This window comes from Salvelinus fontinalis, chromosome 27, assembly GCF_029448725.1.
Source record: "Salvelinus fontinalis isolate EN_2023a chromosome 27, ASM2944872v1, whole genome shotgun sequence".
In the NCBI taxonomy this organism is placed as follows: Eukaryota; Metazoa; Chordata; class Actinopteri; order Salmoniformes; family Salmonidae; genus Salvelinus; species Salvelinus fontinalis.
The window spans coordinates 14,595,915-14,610,635 of NC_074691.1; the positions used below are offsets into that span (position 1 = coordinate 14,595,915).

At 45.0% G+C, this 14,721-nt stretch overlaps 1 protein-coding gene across 3 annotated transcripts in view; it reads right to left on the minus strand.

The window, feature by feature from the left end:
* Positions 1 to 12,497, minus strand: part of LOC129825113 (ralBP1-associated Eps domain-containing protein 1-like) — a 28,293-nt gene extending 15,796 nt beyond the window's left edge. Inside the window, exons 1-5 of one of the 3 annotated variants that reach the window (XM_055884899.1) lie at positions 11,808 to 12,497; positions 10,053 to 10,176; positions 1,169 to 1,362; positions 836 to 992; positions 375 to 508 (exon numbers count right to left, since the gene is read on the minus strand). In XM_055884899.1, the coding sequence (XP_055740874.1) occupies positions 375 to 508; positions 836 to 992; positions 1,169 to 1,362; positions 10,053 to 10,176; positions 11,808 to 11,960 (762 nt within the window). In that variant the 5' untranslated portion in view covers positions 11,961 to 12,497. Of the gene's footprint in view, positions 1 to 374; positions 509 to 835; positions 999 to 1,168; positions 1,363 to 10,052; positions 10,177 to 11,807 lie in introns of all 3 variants that reach the window. The other 2 variants (XM_055884900.1, XM_055884898.1) reach the window with 2 other exon arrangements.
* Between the last annotated feature and the right edge of the window lie 2,224 nt (positions 12,498 to 14,721).

Here is a 14,721-nt window from a genome sequence, read left to right on the forward strand (position 1 = left end):
GCGTCATACCTAAGAAGATGCGGCTGTAATAGCTGCCAAAGGTGCTTCAACAATGTACCGAGTAAAGGGTCTGAATACTTATGTAAATGTGATAGTCTAAAAACCTGTTTTCGTTTTGTCATTATGGGGTAATGTGTGTAGATTTAGGGGGAAAAACACAATTTAATACATTTTAGAATAAGGCTGTAACGTAACAAAATGTAGAAAATGTCAAAGGGTCTGAATACTTTCCCGAATGCACTGTATGTAGTTTTATGAGGGGGAAACATTAGCCAATGAAATAGTGCATCTAGTGAAATAGGCCATCTCCATTTCTATGCCTTTAAGCCATTACAAGAAATATGACAGGTCCATGGAAGCATTTGCTGCACTACCTGGACCGGTGAGCAATGTATTGCTGGGAGTGTGCTGGAGGAAGGGGGATGAGCATCTTTCAAACTGACCCAGCTTTCCTGAACAGGGGGAGGAGAGTTGGCAGACCACATCCCATCACCTGACACCACAGGCCCTGCAGAGAGAGTAGTTACACAGCCTCAGGACAAGGCAATTAGATTACACAGAGCTCCTTCTAGCTGATGCAGTGAGCATACTCAAGCATTGAGTGAGTGGACTAGAGACACTTATGCCATCAATATTCCTATTATCAATAATCATGTTCTGTTTATTGGCTGAACCTCACTTATCTAGCAAGCTATGTAATAGTTGTATGACTGGCGAAAGCCAAAACGATGCATGACAACTGAGTACAGATGTTAATACACATCTACAACTGAAACTGTAAACCTTGTCAGACTAACATTCACAGAGGATACAGGTTGTTGTGTGGAGTGTGTACCTGCTTGTGCTTCTCTGAAAGGTGTCCAGACAGCACCTGCCACAACCACAGGTTGTCGCTCTACGTTCCCCCCGCTGGCCTGACGTTTGTGCTTTCTCCAGTGGGGCGAGGTGGGAGGGGACTGGTGAGGAGACACCACAGGGGACGTGGTGTCGGGCTGCAGCTTCAAAGAGTGGCAAATAACATCAGATTAAAACCTAAATGTCTATCAAAGTTTGAATTGTAATTCTGACAGATCAATCTGTCAAGAAACTAGATAATTCAAATAGTTTATCCAATATACTTCTCCACTAGAGATCTCTTAATAAGAGAAACGCTCAGAGGGGCAATGACCTGTGGTTCTACTGTGGGCACGCAGGGCTGGATGACCTCATGGGCAGACAACTTCTTGACCTGCCCTCGGCCTGGGGGTCGTGGGATTACGCCCTGGTAAGACCCCTGGTTCTCAGAGTCTGGGTACATGGCTGTGTGTCTGGCCTCCTGTTCATTCTTGGCCACAACAAAGCGAGGCAAAGGCAAGTCCTTGACTGTAGATGAGAAACTGTTAGATTACAGCACTGCCTCAAATCCCTTCTAGCTAGCTAGTTAGTTGTTTCAACTAGCAGGATTTGACTAGTCAGTTGTTGTCGTCTAGTATGGCCTATTACAATATGGCCTACAAAAGTGTTGAAAATGATAACCACAACATTTGTTTGCAGCTGCATTATTAACCACATCTAGTTAAGTGTTACCCAATTTACTCAAGTGATGTATCAAAAGGTGCTTTACAAAGCCTAATGTTCAGGTTTTCAAGAGGTACTTTGAGTCTTTCCCTCCAATATCTCTGGCCCAGCTTCCTGTTTAGACTGTGCAATTTCCTGTGCAATTTCCTGTTGAATTTGTTCTCTATTCTTCGCTTGTACACTACATTACCAAAAGTATGTGGACACCTGCTCATCAAACATCTCATTCAAAAATCATGGTCATTAATATGGAGTTGGTCCCCCATTTGCTACTATAAGAGCCTCCACTCTTCTGGGAAGGCTTTCCACTAGATGTTGTAACATTGCTGCAGGGACTTGCTTCCATCAGCCACAAGATTATTAGCGATGTTGAGCGATTAGGCTTGGATTCGCAGTCAGCGGTCCAATTCATTCCAAAGGTTTTCGATGGGGTTGAGGTCAGAGCTTTGTGCAGGCAGTCAAGTTCTTCCACACTGATCTCGACAACCCATTTATGTATGGACCTCAACTTCTGCACAGGGGCACAGTCACGCTGAAACAGGAAAGGGCCTTCCCCAAACTGTTGCCACAAAGTTGGAAGCACAGAATTGTCTAGAATGTCATTGTATGCTGTAGCTTTAAGATTTCCCCTTCACTGGAATTAAGGGGCCTCGCCCGAACCATGAATACAGCCCCAGACCATTATTCCATTATTCCACCTCCATCAAACTTCCCAATTGGCATTATGCATTGGGGCAGGTAGCTTTCTCCCGGAATCCGCCAAACCCAGATCCGTCCGTCGTACTGCAAGATGGTAAAGCGTGATTCAACACTCCAGTTTCCACTGCTCCAGAGTCCAAAGGCGGCAAGCTTTACACCACTCCAGCTGGCGTTTGGCATAGCACATTGCGATCTTAGGCTGGTGTGCGGCTGCTCTGCCAAGGAAGCCCATTTCATGAAGCTCCCGACTAACAATTATTGTGCGGACGTTGCTTTCAGAAGCAGTTTGGAACTCGATAATGAGTGTTGCAACCAAGGACAGAATTTTTTTTACACGCTGCGTGCTTCAGCACTTGGCTGTCCCGTTCTGAGAGCTTGTGTGGCCTGCCACTTCGCGGCTGAGCCGTTGTTGCTCCTAGACGTTTCCACTTCACAATAACACTTAGTTGACCGGGGCAGGTTTAGCAGGGCAGAAATGTAAAAAACATTTTTTTTTTTTAAAGACTTCTTGAAAAGGTAGCATCCTATGACAGTGCCACGTTGAAAGTCACTGAGCTCTTCAGTATGGCCATTCTACTACCAATGTTTGTCTACGGAAATTGTATGGCTGTGTGCTCAATTTTATACATCTGTCAGCAACGAGTGTGGCTGAAGCAGCCGAATCCACTGATTTGAAGAGGTGTCCACATGCTTTTGTATATACAGTACCAGTCAAACGTCTAGACACACCTACTCATTCAAGGGTTTTTCTTCATTTGTACTGTTTTCTACATTGTAGAATAACAGTGAAGACATCAAAACTATGAAATAACACATGGAATCATGTAGTAGCCAAAGAAAAGTGATAAATAAATCTAAATATATTTTAAATGTGAGATTCTTCAAAGTAGCCACCCTTTGCCTTGATGACAGCTTTGCACTCTTGGCATTCTCTCAACCAGCTTCATGGAGGTAGTCATCTGGAATGCATTTCAATTAACAGGTGTGCCTTGTTAAAAGTTAATTTGTGGAATTTCAGTTGTTGTGACAAGGTAGGGTTGGTATACAGAAGATGGTCTTTTACGAAATAGCACTAACTTCATATTTTGGCAAAAACAGCTCAAATACGCAAAGAGAAACGACAGTCCATCATTACTTTAAGACATGAAGGTAAGGGTAAGTCAATATGCAAAAGGTAAAGAACTTTGAAAGGTTTCTTCACGTGGAGTCGCAAAAACCCATCAAGTGCAATGATGAAACTGGCTCTCATGAGGACCGCCACAGGAAAAGAAGACCCAGAGTTACCTCTGCTGCAGAGGATAAGTTCATTAGAGTTACCAGCCTCAGCTTCCCCTCAAATGCTTCCCAGAGTAAGACACATCAACATCAACTGTTCAGAGAAGACTGCGTCAACCAGGCCTTCATGGTTGAAATGCTGCAAAGAAACCACTACTAAAAGGACACCAATAAGAAGAAGAAACTTGCTTAGGCCAAGAAACACAAGCAATGCACATTAGACCGGTGGAAATCTGCCGTGTCTTTGTGAGACGCAGAGTAGGTGAACGGATGATCTCCACATGTGTGGTTCCCACCGTGAAGCATGCGAGGTGGTGTGATGGTGCTTTGCTGGTGACACTGCCTGTGATTTATTTACATTTACATTACATTTAAGTCATTTAGCAGACGCTCTTATCCAGAGCGACTTACAAATTGGTGCATTCACCTTATGATATCCAGTGGAACAACCACTTTACAATAGTGCATCTAACTCTTTTAAGGGGGGGGGGGGGGGGGGGGTTAGAAGGATTACTTTATCCTATCCTAGGTATTCCTTAAAGAGGTGGGGTTTCAGGTGTCTCCGGAAGGTGGTGATTGACTCCGCTGACCTGGCGTCGTGAGGGAGTTTGTTCCACCATTGGGGTGCCAGAGCAGCGAACAGTTTTGACTGGGCTGAGCGGGAACTGTACTTCCTCAGAGGTAGGGAGGCGAGCAGGCCAGAGGTGGATGAACGCAGTGCCCTTGTTTGGGTGTAGGGCCTGATCAGAGCCTGAAGGTACGGAGGTGCCGTTCCCCTCACAGCTCCGTAGGCAAGCACCATGGTCTTGTAGCGGATGCGAGCTTCAACTGGAAGCCAGTGGAGAGAGCGGAGGAGCGGGGTGACGTGAGAGAACTTGGGAAAGTTGAACACCAGACGGGCTGCGGCGTTCTGGATGAGTTGTAGGGGTTTAATGGCACAGGCAGGGAGCCCAGCCAACAGCGAGTTGCAGTAATCCAGACGGGAGATGACAAGTGCCTGGATTAGGACCTGCGCCGCTTCCTGCGTGAGGCAGGGTCGTACTCTGCGAATGTTGTAGAGCATGAACCTACAGGAACGGGTCACCGCCTTGATGTTAGTTGAGAACGACAGGGTGTTGTCCAGGATCACGCCAAGGTTCTTAGCACTCTGGGAGGAGGACACAATGGAGTTGTCAACCGTGATGGCGAGATCATGGAACGGGCAGTCCTTCCCCGGGAGGAAGAGCAGCTCCGTCTTGCCGAGGTTCAGCTTGAGGTGGTGATCCGTCATCCACACTGATATGTCTGCCAGACATGCAGAGATGCGATTCACCACCTGGTTATCAGAGGGGGGAAAGGAGAAGATTAATTGTGTGTCGTCTGCATAGCAATGATAGGAGAAACCATGTGAGGATATGACAGAGCCAAGTGACTTGGTGTATAGCGAGAATAGGAGAGGGCCTAGAACAGAGCCCTGGGGGACACCAGTGGTGAGAGCACGTGGTGCGGAGACAGATTCTCGCCACGCCACCTGGTAGGAGCGACCTGTCAGGTAGGACGCAATCCAAGCGTGGGCCGCGCCGGAGATGCCCAGCTCGGAGAGGGTGGAGAGGAGGATCTGATGGTTCACAGTATCAAAGGCAGCCGATAGGTCTAGAAGGATGAGAGCAGAGGAGAGAGAGTTAGCTTTAGCAGTGCGGAGCGCCTCCGTGACACAGAGAAGAGCAGTCTCAGTTGAATGACTAGTCTTGAAACCTGACTGATTTGGATCAAGAAGGTCATTCTGAGAGAGATAGCAGGAGAGCTGGCCAAGGACGGCACGTTCAAGAGTTTTGGAGAGAAAAGAAAGAAGGGATACTGGTCTGTAGTTGTTGACATCGGAGGGATCGAGTGTAGGTTTTTTCAGAAGGGGTGCAACTCTCGCTCTCTTGAAGACGGAAGGGACGTAGCCAGCGGTCAAGGATGAGTTGATGAGCGAGGTGAGGTAAGGGAGAAGGTCTCCGGAAATGGTCTGGAGAAGAGAGGAGGGGATAGGGTCAAGCGGGCAGGTTGTTGGGCGGCCGGCCGTCACAAGACGCGAGATTTCATCTGGAGAGAGAGGGGAGAAAGAGGTCAAAGCACAGGGTAGGGCAGTGTGAGCAGAACCAGCGGTGTCGTTTGACTTAGCAAATGAGGATCGGATGTCGTCGACCTTCTTTTCAAAATGGTTGACGAAGTCATCAGCAGAGAGGGAGGAGGGGGGAGGAGGGGGAGGAGGATTCAGGAGGGAGGAGAAGGTGGCAAAGAGCTTCCTAGGGTTAGAGGCAGATGCTTGGAATTTAGAGTGGTAGAAATTGGCTTTAGCAGCAGAGACAGAAGAGGAGAATGTAGAGAGGAGGGAGTGAAAAGATGCCAGGTCCGCAGGGAGGCGAGTTTTCCTCCATTTCCGCTCGGCTGCCCGGAGCCCTGTTCTGTGAGCTCGCAATGAGTCGTCGAGCCACGGAGCAGGAGGGGAGGACCGAGCCGGCCTGGAGGATAGGGGACATAGAGAGTCAAAGGATGCAGAAAGGGAGGAGAGGAGGGTTGAGGAGGCAGAATCAGGAGATAGGTTGGAGAAGGTTTGAGCAGAGGGAAGAGATGATAGGATGGAAGAGGAGAGAGTAGCGGGGGAGAGAGAGCGAAGGTTGGGACGGCGCGATACCATCCGAGTAGGGGCAGTGTGGGAAGTGTTGGATGAGAGCGAGAGGGAAAAGGATACAAGGTAGTGGTCGGAGACTTGGAGGGGAGTTGCAATGAGATTAGTGGAAGAACAGCATCTAGTAAAGATGAGGTCAAGCGTATTGCCTGCCTTGTGAGTAGGGGGGGAAGGTGAGAGGGTGAGGTCAAAAGAGGAGAGGAGTGGAAAGAAGGAGGCAGAGAGGAATGAGTCAAAGGTAGACGTGGGGAGGTTAAAGTCACCCAGAACTGTGAGAGGTGAGCCATCCTCAGGAAAGGAACTTATCAGGGCGTCAAGCTCATTGATGAACTCTCCAAGGGAACCTGGAGGGCGATAAATGATAAGGATGTTAAGCTTGAAAGGGCTGGTAACTGTGACAGCATGGAATTCAAAGGAGGCGATAGACAGATGGGTCAGGGGAGAAAGAGAGAATGTCCACTTGGGAGAGATGAGGATCCCAGTGCCACCACCCCGCTGACCAGAAGCTCTCGGGGTGTGCGAGAACACGTGGGCAGACGAGGAGAGAGCAGTAGGAGTAGCAGTGTTATCAGTGGTAATCCATGTTTCCGTTAGTGCCAAGAAGTCGAGGGACTGGAGGGAAGCATAGGCTGAGATGAACTCTGCCTTGTTGGCCGCAGATCGGCAGTTCCAGAGGCTGCCTGAGACCTGGAACTCCACGTGGGTCGTGCGCGCTGGGACCACCAGGTTAGAGTAGCAGCGGCCACGCGGTGTGAAGCGTTTGTATGGTCTGTGCAGAGAGGAGAGAACAGGGATAGACAGACACATAGTTGACAGGCTACAGAAGAGGCTACGCTAATGCAAAGGAGATTGGAATGACAAGTGGACTACACGTCTCGAATGTTCAGAAAGTTAAGCTTACGTTGCAAAAAATCTTATTGACTAAAATGATATAGTACTGCTGGCTGGTGAAATAGGCTAGCTAGCAGTGGCTGCGTTGTTGACTTTGTTTGAAAGTGTAGCTGGCTAGGTAACCTCTAACTGGCTAGGTAACCTCGACAATTACTCTAGACTACACAATTATCTTGGATACAAAGACGGCTATGTAGCCAGCTAAGATCAAACAAATCAAACTGTTGTACTGTAATGAAATGAAATGTAATACTACCTGTGGAGCAAAGCGGAATGCAACTACTCGCTCCAACCCGGAAGTGCGTATCGTAGAGAGAGAGGCAATAGAAGTGTTGTTTCTTGTATTATTGTCTTTTGTGTCTTTAGAGGACTGCTTCACCTTAATGTCCCCTTTCCCCCCTTTCCCTTTTCTTCTGTCCTTATTTTGTCCCACTTTGTCCCTTCTTTGTCCCTTCTTCTCTTCTGCCAGCTAGACACTCCTTGTTAGCTAGCTAGCTTCTTCCAGGAATGTCCCTAGCAACTGCCTAGCAACAGGTAAACAACTTAGCTAGCTAAGAAAAAAAAAATTAGAATTCAAGGCACACTTAACCAGCATGGCTACCACAGCATTCTGCAGCAATACGCCTTCCCATCTGGTTTGCGCTTAGTAGGACTATCATTTTCCTTTTCAACAGGACAATGACCTCAAAAACACCTCTAGGCTGTGTATAGGCTATTTGACCAAGAAGGAGAGTGATGGAGGGCTGCATCAGATGACCTGACCTCCACAATCACCCGACCTCAACCCAATTGAGATGGTTTGGGATGAGTTGGATCGCAGAGTGAAGGAAAAGCAGCCAACAAGTGCTCAGCATATGTGGGAACTCCTTCAAGACCATTGGAAAAGCATTCCAGGTGACTACCTCATGAAGCTGGTTGAGAGAATGCCAAGTGTGTGCAAAGCTGTCATCAAGGCAAAGTGTGGCTACTTTGAAGAATCTCAAATATATATATTTAAATTTGATTTGTTTAACACTTTTTTGGTTACTACATGATTCCATATGTGATATTTAATAGTTTGTGTTTTCACTATTATTCTACGATGTAGAAAATAGTAAAAATAAAAAAACACCCTTGAATGAGTAGGTGTTTCAAAACTTTTGACTGGTACTTTATAGTGGTCTTCATTTCCTGCAAAATCACACTCCATCTCTGATCCATCCATATCTCTGCATCCTGCTACTTATTAATGGACTCAGATATGAAACTTGGGTGACGTATCCTCTATGTTGACAGTATATGCATTTAAAAACAGCTCATCTCTAGGGAGCACACAGGGCATTTGGAAAGTATTCAGACTCCTTCCCTTTTTCCAGGTTTTTAGACATTTTGGGAAATGTATCAAAAACAGAAATACCTTGACATAAGTATTCAGACCCTTTGCTCTGTGACTCAAAATTGAGCTCAGGTGCATCCTGTTTCCAATGATCATCCTTGAGAAGTTTATACATCTTGATTGGAGTCCACCCGCAGTAAATTCAATTGATTGGACATGATTTGGAAAGGCACACACCTGTCTATATAAAAAAGGTCCCACAGTTGACAGTGCATGTAAGAGCAAGCCAAGAGGTTAAAGGAATTGTCCGTAGAGCTCCAAGACAGAATTGTGTCGAGGCACAGATCTGGGGAAGGGTACCAACAAATTTCTGCAGCATTGAAAATCCCCAAAAACACTGTGGCCTCTATTATTCTTAAATGGAAAAAGTTTGGAACCATTAACTCTTCCTAGAGCGGGCCTTGGTCAGGGAGGTGACCAAGAACCCAATGGTCACTCTGACAGATCTCTAGACTTCCTCTGTGGAGATGGGGGAACCTTCCAGAAGGACAACCATCTCTGCAGGACTCTAGCAAGCAGGCCTTTATGGTAGAGTGGCCAGACGGAAGCCACTCAGTAAAAGGCATGACAGCCCGCTAGGAGTTTTCCAAAAGGCACCTAAAGGACTCTCAGACCATGAGAAACAAGATTCTCTGGTCTGATGAAACCAAGATTGAACTCTTAGGCCTGAATTCCAAGCTTCACGTCTGGAGGAAACCTGGCACCATCCCTACGGTGAAGCATGGTAGCGGCACCATCATGCTGTGGGGATGTTTTTCCAGTGGCAGGGACTGGGAGACTAGTCAGGGTCGAGGCAAAGATGAACGGAGCAAAGTACAGAGAGGTCCTTGATGAAAACTTGTTACAGAGCGCTCAGGACCTTAGACTGGGGAGAAGGTTCACCTTCCAACAGGACAACGACTCTAAGCACACAGCCAAGACAACGCAGGAGTGGCTTCGGGACAAGTCTCTTAATGTCCTTGATTGGCCCAGCCAGAGCCTGGACTTGAACCCGATCGAACATCTCTGGAAAGACCTTTAAATAGATGTGCAGCGACACTCCCCATCCAACCTGACAGAGCTTGAGAGGATCTGCAAAGAAGAATGGGAGAAACTCCCCAAATACAAGTGTGCCAAGCTTGTAACATCATACCCAAGAAGACCCGTGGCTGTAATCGCTGCCAAAGGTGCTTCAACAATGTACTGACTAAAGGGTCTAAATGAATACATAAGTAAATGTAATCAGTTCTTTTTTTATTATTCTTAAAAAAACGGTTTTTGCTTTGTCATTATGGTTGTGCATAGATTGATGAGGGAAAACCACAATTGAATTTATTTTAGAATACGGCTGTAACGTAACAAAATGTGGAAAAAGTCAAGGGGTCTAAATACTTTCCGAATGCACTGTATCCAGTTTTGAAGTCAAATGAGTGCCATTGTGAAAAACACATGACTATGCTACTCTCCCTTCAATATAGCCGACTGAATTTAACTGAAACCGCACCAAAGGCAAACATAAAAAGATGTAAACATTGTCCGGTGTGCCCCCAGGTGCTAATACCCTCTCTCATACATTAGTGGTTAATTCCTAATAGATGGAGTATTCGAGACATGTTTACTAACCAGAATTGAGGCTCTCTACTCGGAGAGGCAGTCCGGACTGGGCTACAGCGATGAGTTTCAGTGCAATGTAAAACTGGCTCCTTCCAAAATGGCCCAGGCGAGTGGCTCCACAGAGCTCTGTGATCTGAGACAACAAATTTACATTTCAGTCTTTTTGAGGGGGATTATTTAAGACACTCTTTGAAGAGGTAGGGTTTCAGGTGCTTTCAGAAGATGGGCAGGGACTCTGCTGTCCTAGCTTCAGGGGGAAGCTGGTTCCATCCTTGGGATACAAGGACAGAAAAGCGCTTGGACTGGATTGAGCAGGTGCTGCCGTCTCGTAAGGGCCAAGAGACCAGAGGTGGCAGAACGGAGTGCTCGGGTTGGGGTGTAGGGTTTGAGCATAGCCTGAAGGTAGGGAGGGGCAGTTCATCTTATTATCAACATACTGTACATCTGTAGAGTGATATAAACTCACTATTGTGTTAACAGTAATGCGTGATGTGCCATATAGTTGATCATGGGAAGGGATGTTGCAGTCTCTCACAGAGAAAGTTCCAAGGACATTGCTTCCTAACAAGGACATTGCTTCCTAACTAACACAGGAAGACAGATGTTGTTTCGTGTGCTCACTGAGCAATGTGACTTGTGTCGTCATAAAAGAAAATGGTCTGACATTTCTACAAGGATGTATCTGAATTAGATGTATACGGCAAGTTGAAGAACTATTCCCTGAGACTTTGCCATTGCGGTGCTGTAAGGTTGGACCAACGTTGGTAAGAAATATAACTACCTGCCAAGGCCTAGTGAGTCTGCATCATTTCAATGGGAAATAGGCCACAGACAGACCCAGGTAACATTTCACATCTCAGATTTATGGATCATGGACCAGGCCTATTATTCAGTATAATGAACAACCAAAACAGAAACCTTTAGTCCTGTGTTTTTGCATTAGGGAGGAAATAAAAGCATACATAATGTCCCACAAAAGAGCACAGTAACTGTTGAAACAAAAGTCTGAGTCACACCCCTTCCTTCACATGAATTCTATAGCCTACACCAGGACAAGTGGCATATGAATTAGACGGAGCAGGTCAATAAATGCCACTTTGAAAGAAAGCCCAGCAAATCTTCAACCGTAACAGAAATGCTGGCGTCAGCCCACAAATTGATAACAGCACGTATATACAAAGACATAGCTGAACATGACTATGTTCAAGTAACACAGTCGTTACTACAATGCACATTCTACTGGCTTCACATCTTGGATTGGATTAATGTTAATCAGTCAAATGAGCACTATGACCTTCGAATAGTATCAAGGCGATACAAATAAGAGTGTCTATACTGTACATTTTGTATCCAGTCCAGCAAGCAACAAAGTATTAAATACACGAGAGGAAGTGGGCTGTCGACTTAAACTGGTTAGCTACAAAAACAAGTTGGGATAATTAAGCTAGTTTATGATTCAAGTTGCAAGAATATCAAGCAGAAAGACAGCTACAAAAACATTGAAAATAAATAGCTGTGGTGTTGAGAGAACATGTGGCTATGTATAAAATGTAATGCTAGCAACTTAACTATATTATTGGTAGCATGCTTTGCTAGTTAGCCTGATGCAGGAAATACCTTTTTTACTTTGCTAACTGGCAAGTATAAGGTGTGTCTCGTCACGTTAACCACTGTCAACATGAACGCCACATACGTGACAAACACACCTCTATCACATTAGACAGATTGATACGTTTAGCTGGCTAGTTAATTTAGGTAGCCCACCTGCAGGACAACCTCGCTGGGTAGCTGGGCCGCCCGGAAAAGGTCAAGAACTCTGCCATTGGAAGCCACTTTCTTTGTGTTGTCCGTATCGCAATAAACGAACAAATCAGAGTAATACTTCTGCTCTCCATCAGTTAATGTTAAACTTTCCATTATGGCATAAAAAGTACCCGTTTAGCGAACTAGCTGTTTCGTTATCCTTACTTGCCTGAACTGGACCCAAAAAGTGCGAAGTTGCTGGTTAGCTTTGCTAAATAGCTTAGCTAAATGCTGGTTATGGCAAGAAGGGGTCTTGGATGTCCCCAGAAACTAGCCCAGTCGCAATATTACGTGCCGACTGTTTAGAACAATTGACTATTTCGGATAATTACTTTGCTATTTATCAGTGTATAAAGTTAGACTATCTGGCCTCGCTACTAACGTTACAAGATGTTAGCAGCTAGCTAACGTAGCTGGCTAGCCAGGTAGAAAACCAGCCTCAAGTCAGCAATAGTCGACTTCCGAGACTGGGTGTCGGTATTCAAAGGTAAATGTAACTGAGTTCTTCCGGTTCTATTCCGTACGTTTCAATCAAGTCTGAATAATTCAAAATGATGTTAGACGTAAAGTTTTAGAGTCTTCTGGCTCTTTTCCCCATCAGTCAGAGCCACCAGTCCTATGCCCCGTGATGTCATCGTACAGACGTTGCGAGTGAACGGCGCCCGGATCACAAAAAAATGCCATAGTTAATGTATAATATTTGTTTATTTGTAATATCTAATGCACTATCACCAGTAGGATGCCATGGCTGTGATTGACCAGGCATGGGAGGTTCATTGCGGAAGGTTTTGCCTTTATAAACTGCTGTGGTTTCCCTCGCGTATGAGAGGAGACAACCAGAACCTGGCCTTACAGGAGACATTGATACAGGGACTTCACAGAAAGTATTCATACCCCTTGATTTATTCCACATTTTATTGTGTTACAGCCTGAATTCAAAATGGATAAATTTTTTTCTCTCTCATCCATCTACACACAATACCCCATAATGACAAAGTGAAAACATATTTTTAGAAATGTTTGCAAATGTATTGGAAATTAAATACACACTCCAAATTGAGCTCAGGTACATCCAATTTCCTTTGATCATCATTGAGACGTTGATCAAATCAAATGTTATTTGTAACATGTGCCGAATATAACAGGTGTAGTAGACCTTACAGTGAATTGCGTACTTACAAGCCCTTAACCAACAATGCAGTTAAGAAAAATAAGTATTAAGATAAACTGAAATTAAAATGTAAAAAAAATAGAAAAATAACAAATAATTAAAGAGCAACAATAAAATAACAGACGTGAGGCTAAATACAGGGGGTACCGGTGCAGAGTCAATGTGTGGAGGAACAGGTTAGTCAAGGTCGATACAACTTGATTAGAGTCCACCTGTGGCCAATTCAATTGTTAGGACATGATTTAGAAAGAAACCCACCTGTCCCACAATGTCAGTCAGTTGAGAGGTCTTGGAACACTAATCGTAAAGAAGGTTGAGTTTGCTTCGTTTATTGTGTAAGTAATTAATTGTACAGGACAAACTAACCAAAAATCAAAGAAACTGGAAATCCTTGAGAAAGCGATTAAAAGGTTCTTGGATCTCCAGGACTTCAGTCAGTATACTCAATTGAACTGTTGGCGATAGCAGTTGCGCTCCAGTGGGTGGGGGACATTCAACCTGTCAGAATTATAGTATGCTCAGATTCCCTGTCTGTATTGAATAGTTTATCATCTGGCAAATCTAATAGGAGTGACTTACTATTGGAGGCATTAATGTTATTAGGGTGAATTGAGGGACTGGGTGTACTGTAGTAGTGAGATTATGTTGGGTCCCAGCCCATTTGGGTGTGGAAGGGAATAGCCATCGGTTCTACAACTTTTAAACAGGCTTTAAAATGACTTGATCATTTTCCACTGGGTAGAGGTGAGGCCAAATGTAACATCAGAGCCGTTTTGATAGATGTGTGGCAGAAGAGATGGGACTGAGTCCAAGGGCTGGCATTTATATGTCCTCAAAAGAAAAGGTTGGTGGACCAAGATTCAAAGGTCAGAATAAAGAGGTGGTGTTTGCTTGATTGTACCTAGGACCTTGTACATTGAACTCGTCATTACAACTGGTTGGCAAGCATGTGTATGGTTGTTGAAACGGTGGTGCATGTTATATTGTTGAAGAGAGGGAAAGATTTAAGTGTAGGGGGGGGGGTTGGAAGGGATTTGGGGGAGGGTCTGTTAGTAGGGTTCTTTATTTTCTCAGATGTACTGAGTTAGGTAGAAGGACTTAGAAATGCGGAGATAATGTTATAAGCTGGGAATGACACAGTCCAGCACAGTAGGTGGTGGCATGCACCTTTTAATATTTATTTGCAGACTGACATTATATAATTGGATTTTGCAGCTGAAACATTGCAGTGAATACTGTCTGAAGATGCTCCCCCTCTCAGGCCCCACAGCCTGTGTGGGAGCTGAGTACATTTGACCAAGTGAAGGAGTACATTTTTGTTTTGTGAGAATACTAGCGCTCTGTTCGAATACCTATACTGTATACAATCAGTTCATTTTAGTATACTGTAGATGAATGGTGTCTTTTCAGTTGCGTGTACTAGCGTTTGCCTGTGTACTGGAAGTTGATGCTGTTGCTATGCAATCTCTTGTTAGCATAACAAATTACTAGCTAGACTTGTGTTTGGCACTCCATATTGAATTTACAGAGTGCGCTCTGGGCGTTCGTAAATTCATGGTGTTGCCAGATTGTCCGTTCATAAATTCTTAGTGCTTTGATCCGAGTGAGTCAGGCTTTCTGACTCTCAACGGCACTGTAAATAAGAATTTGTTCTTAACTGACTTGCCAACTAAAATAAAGGTAAATTCAAGCACCCAAGCTAAC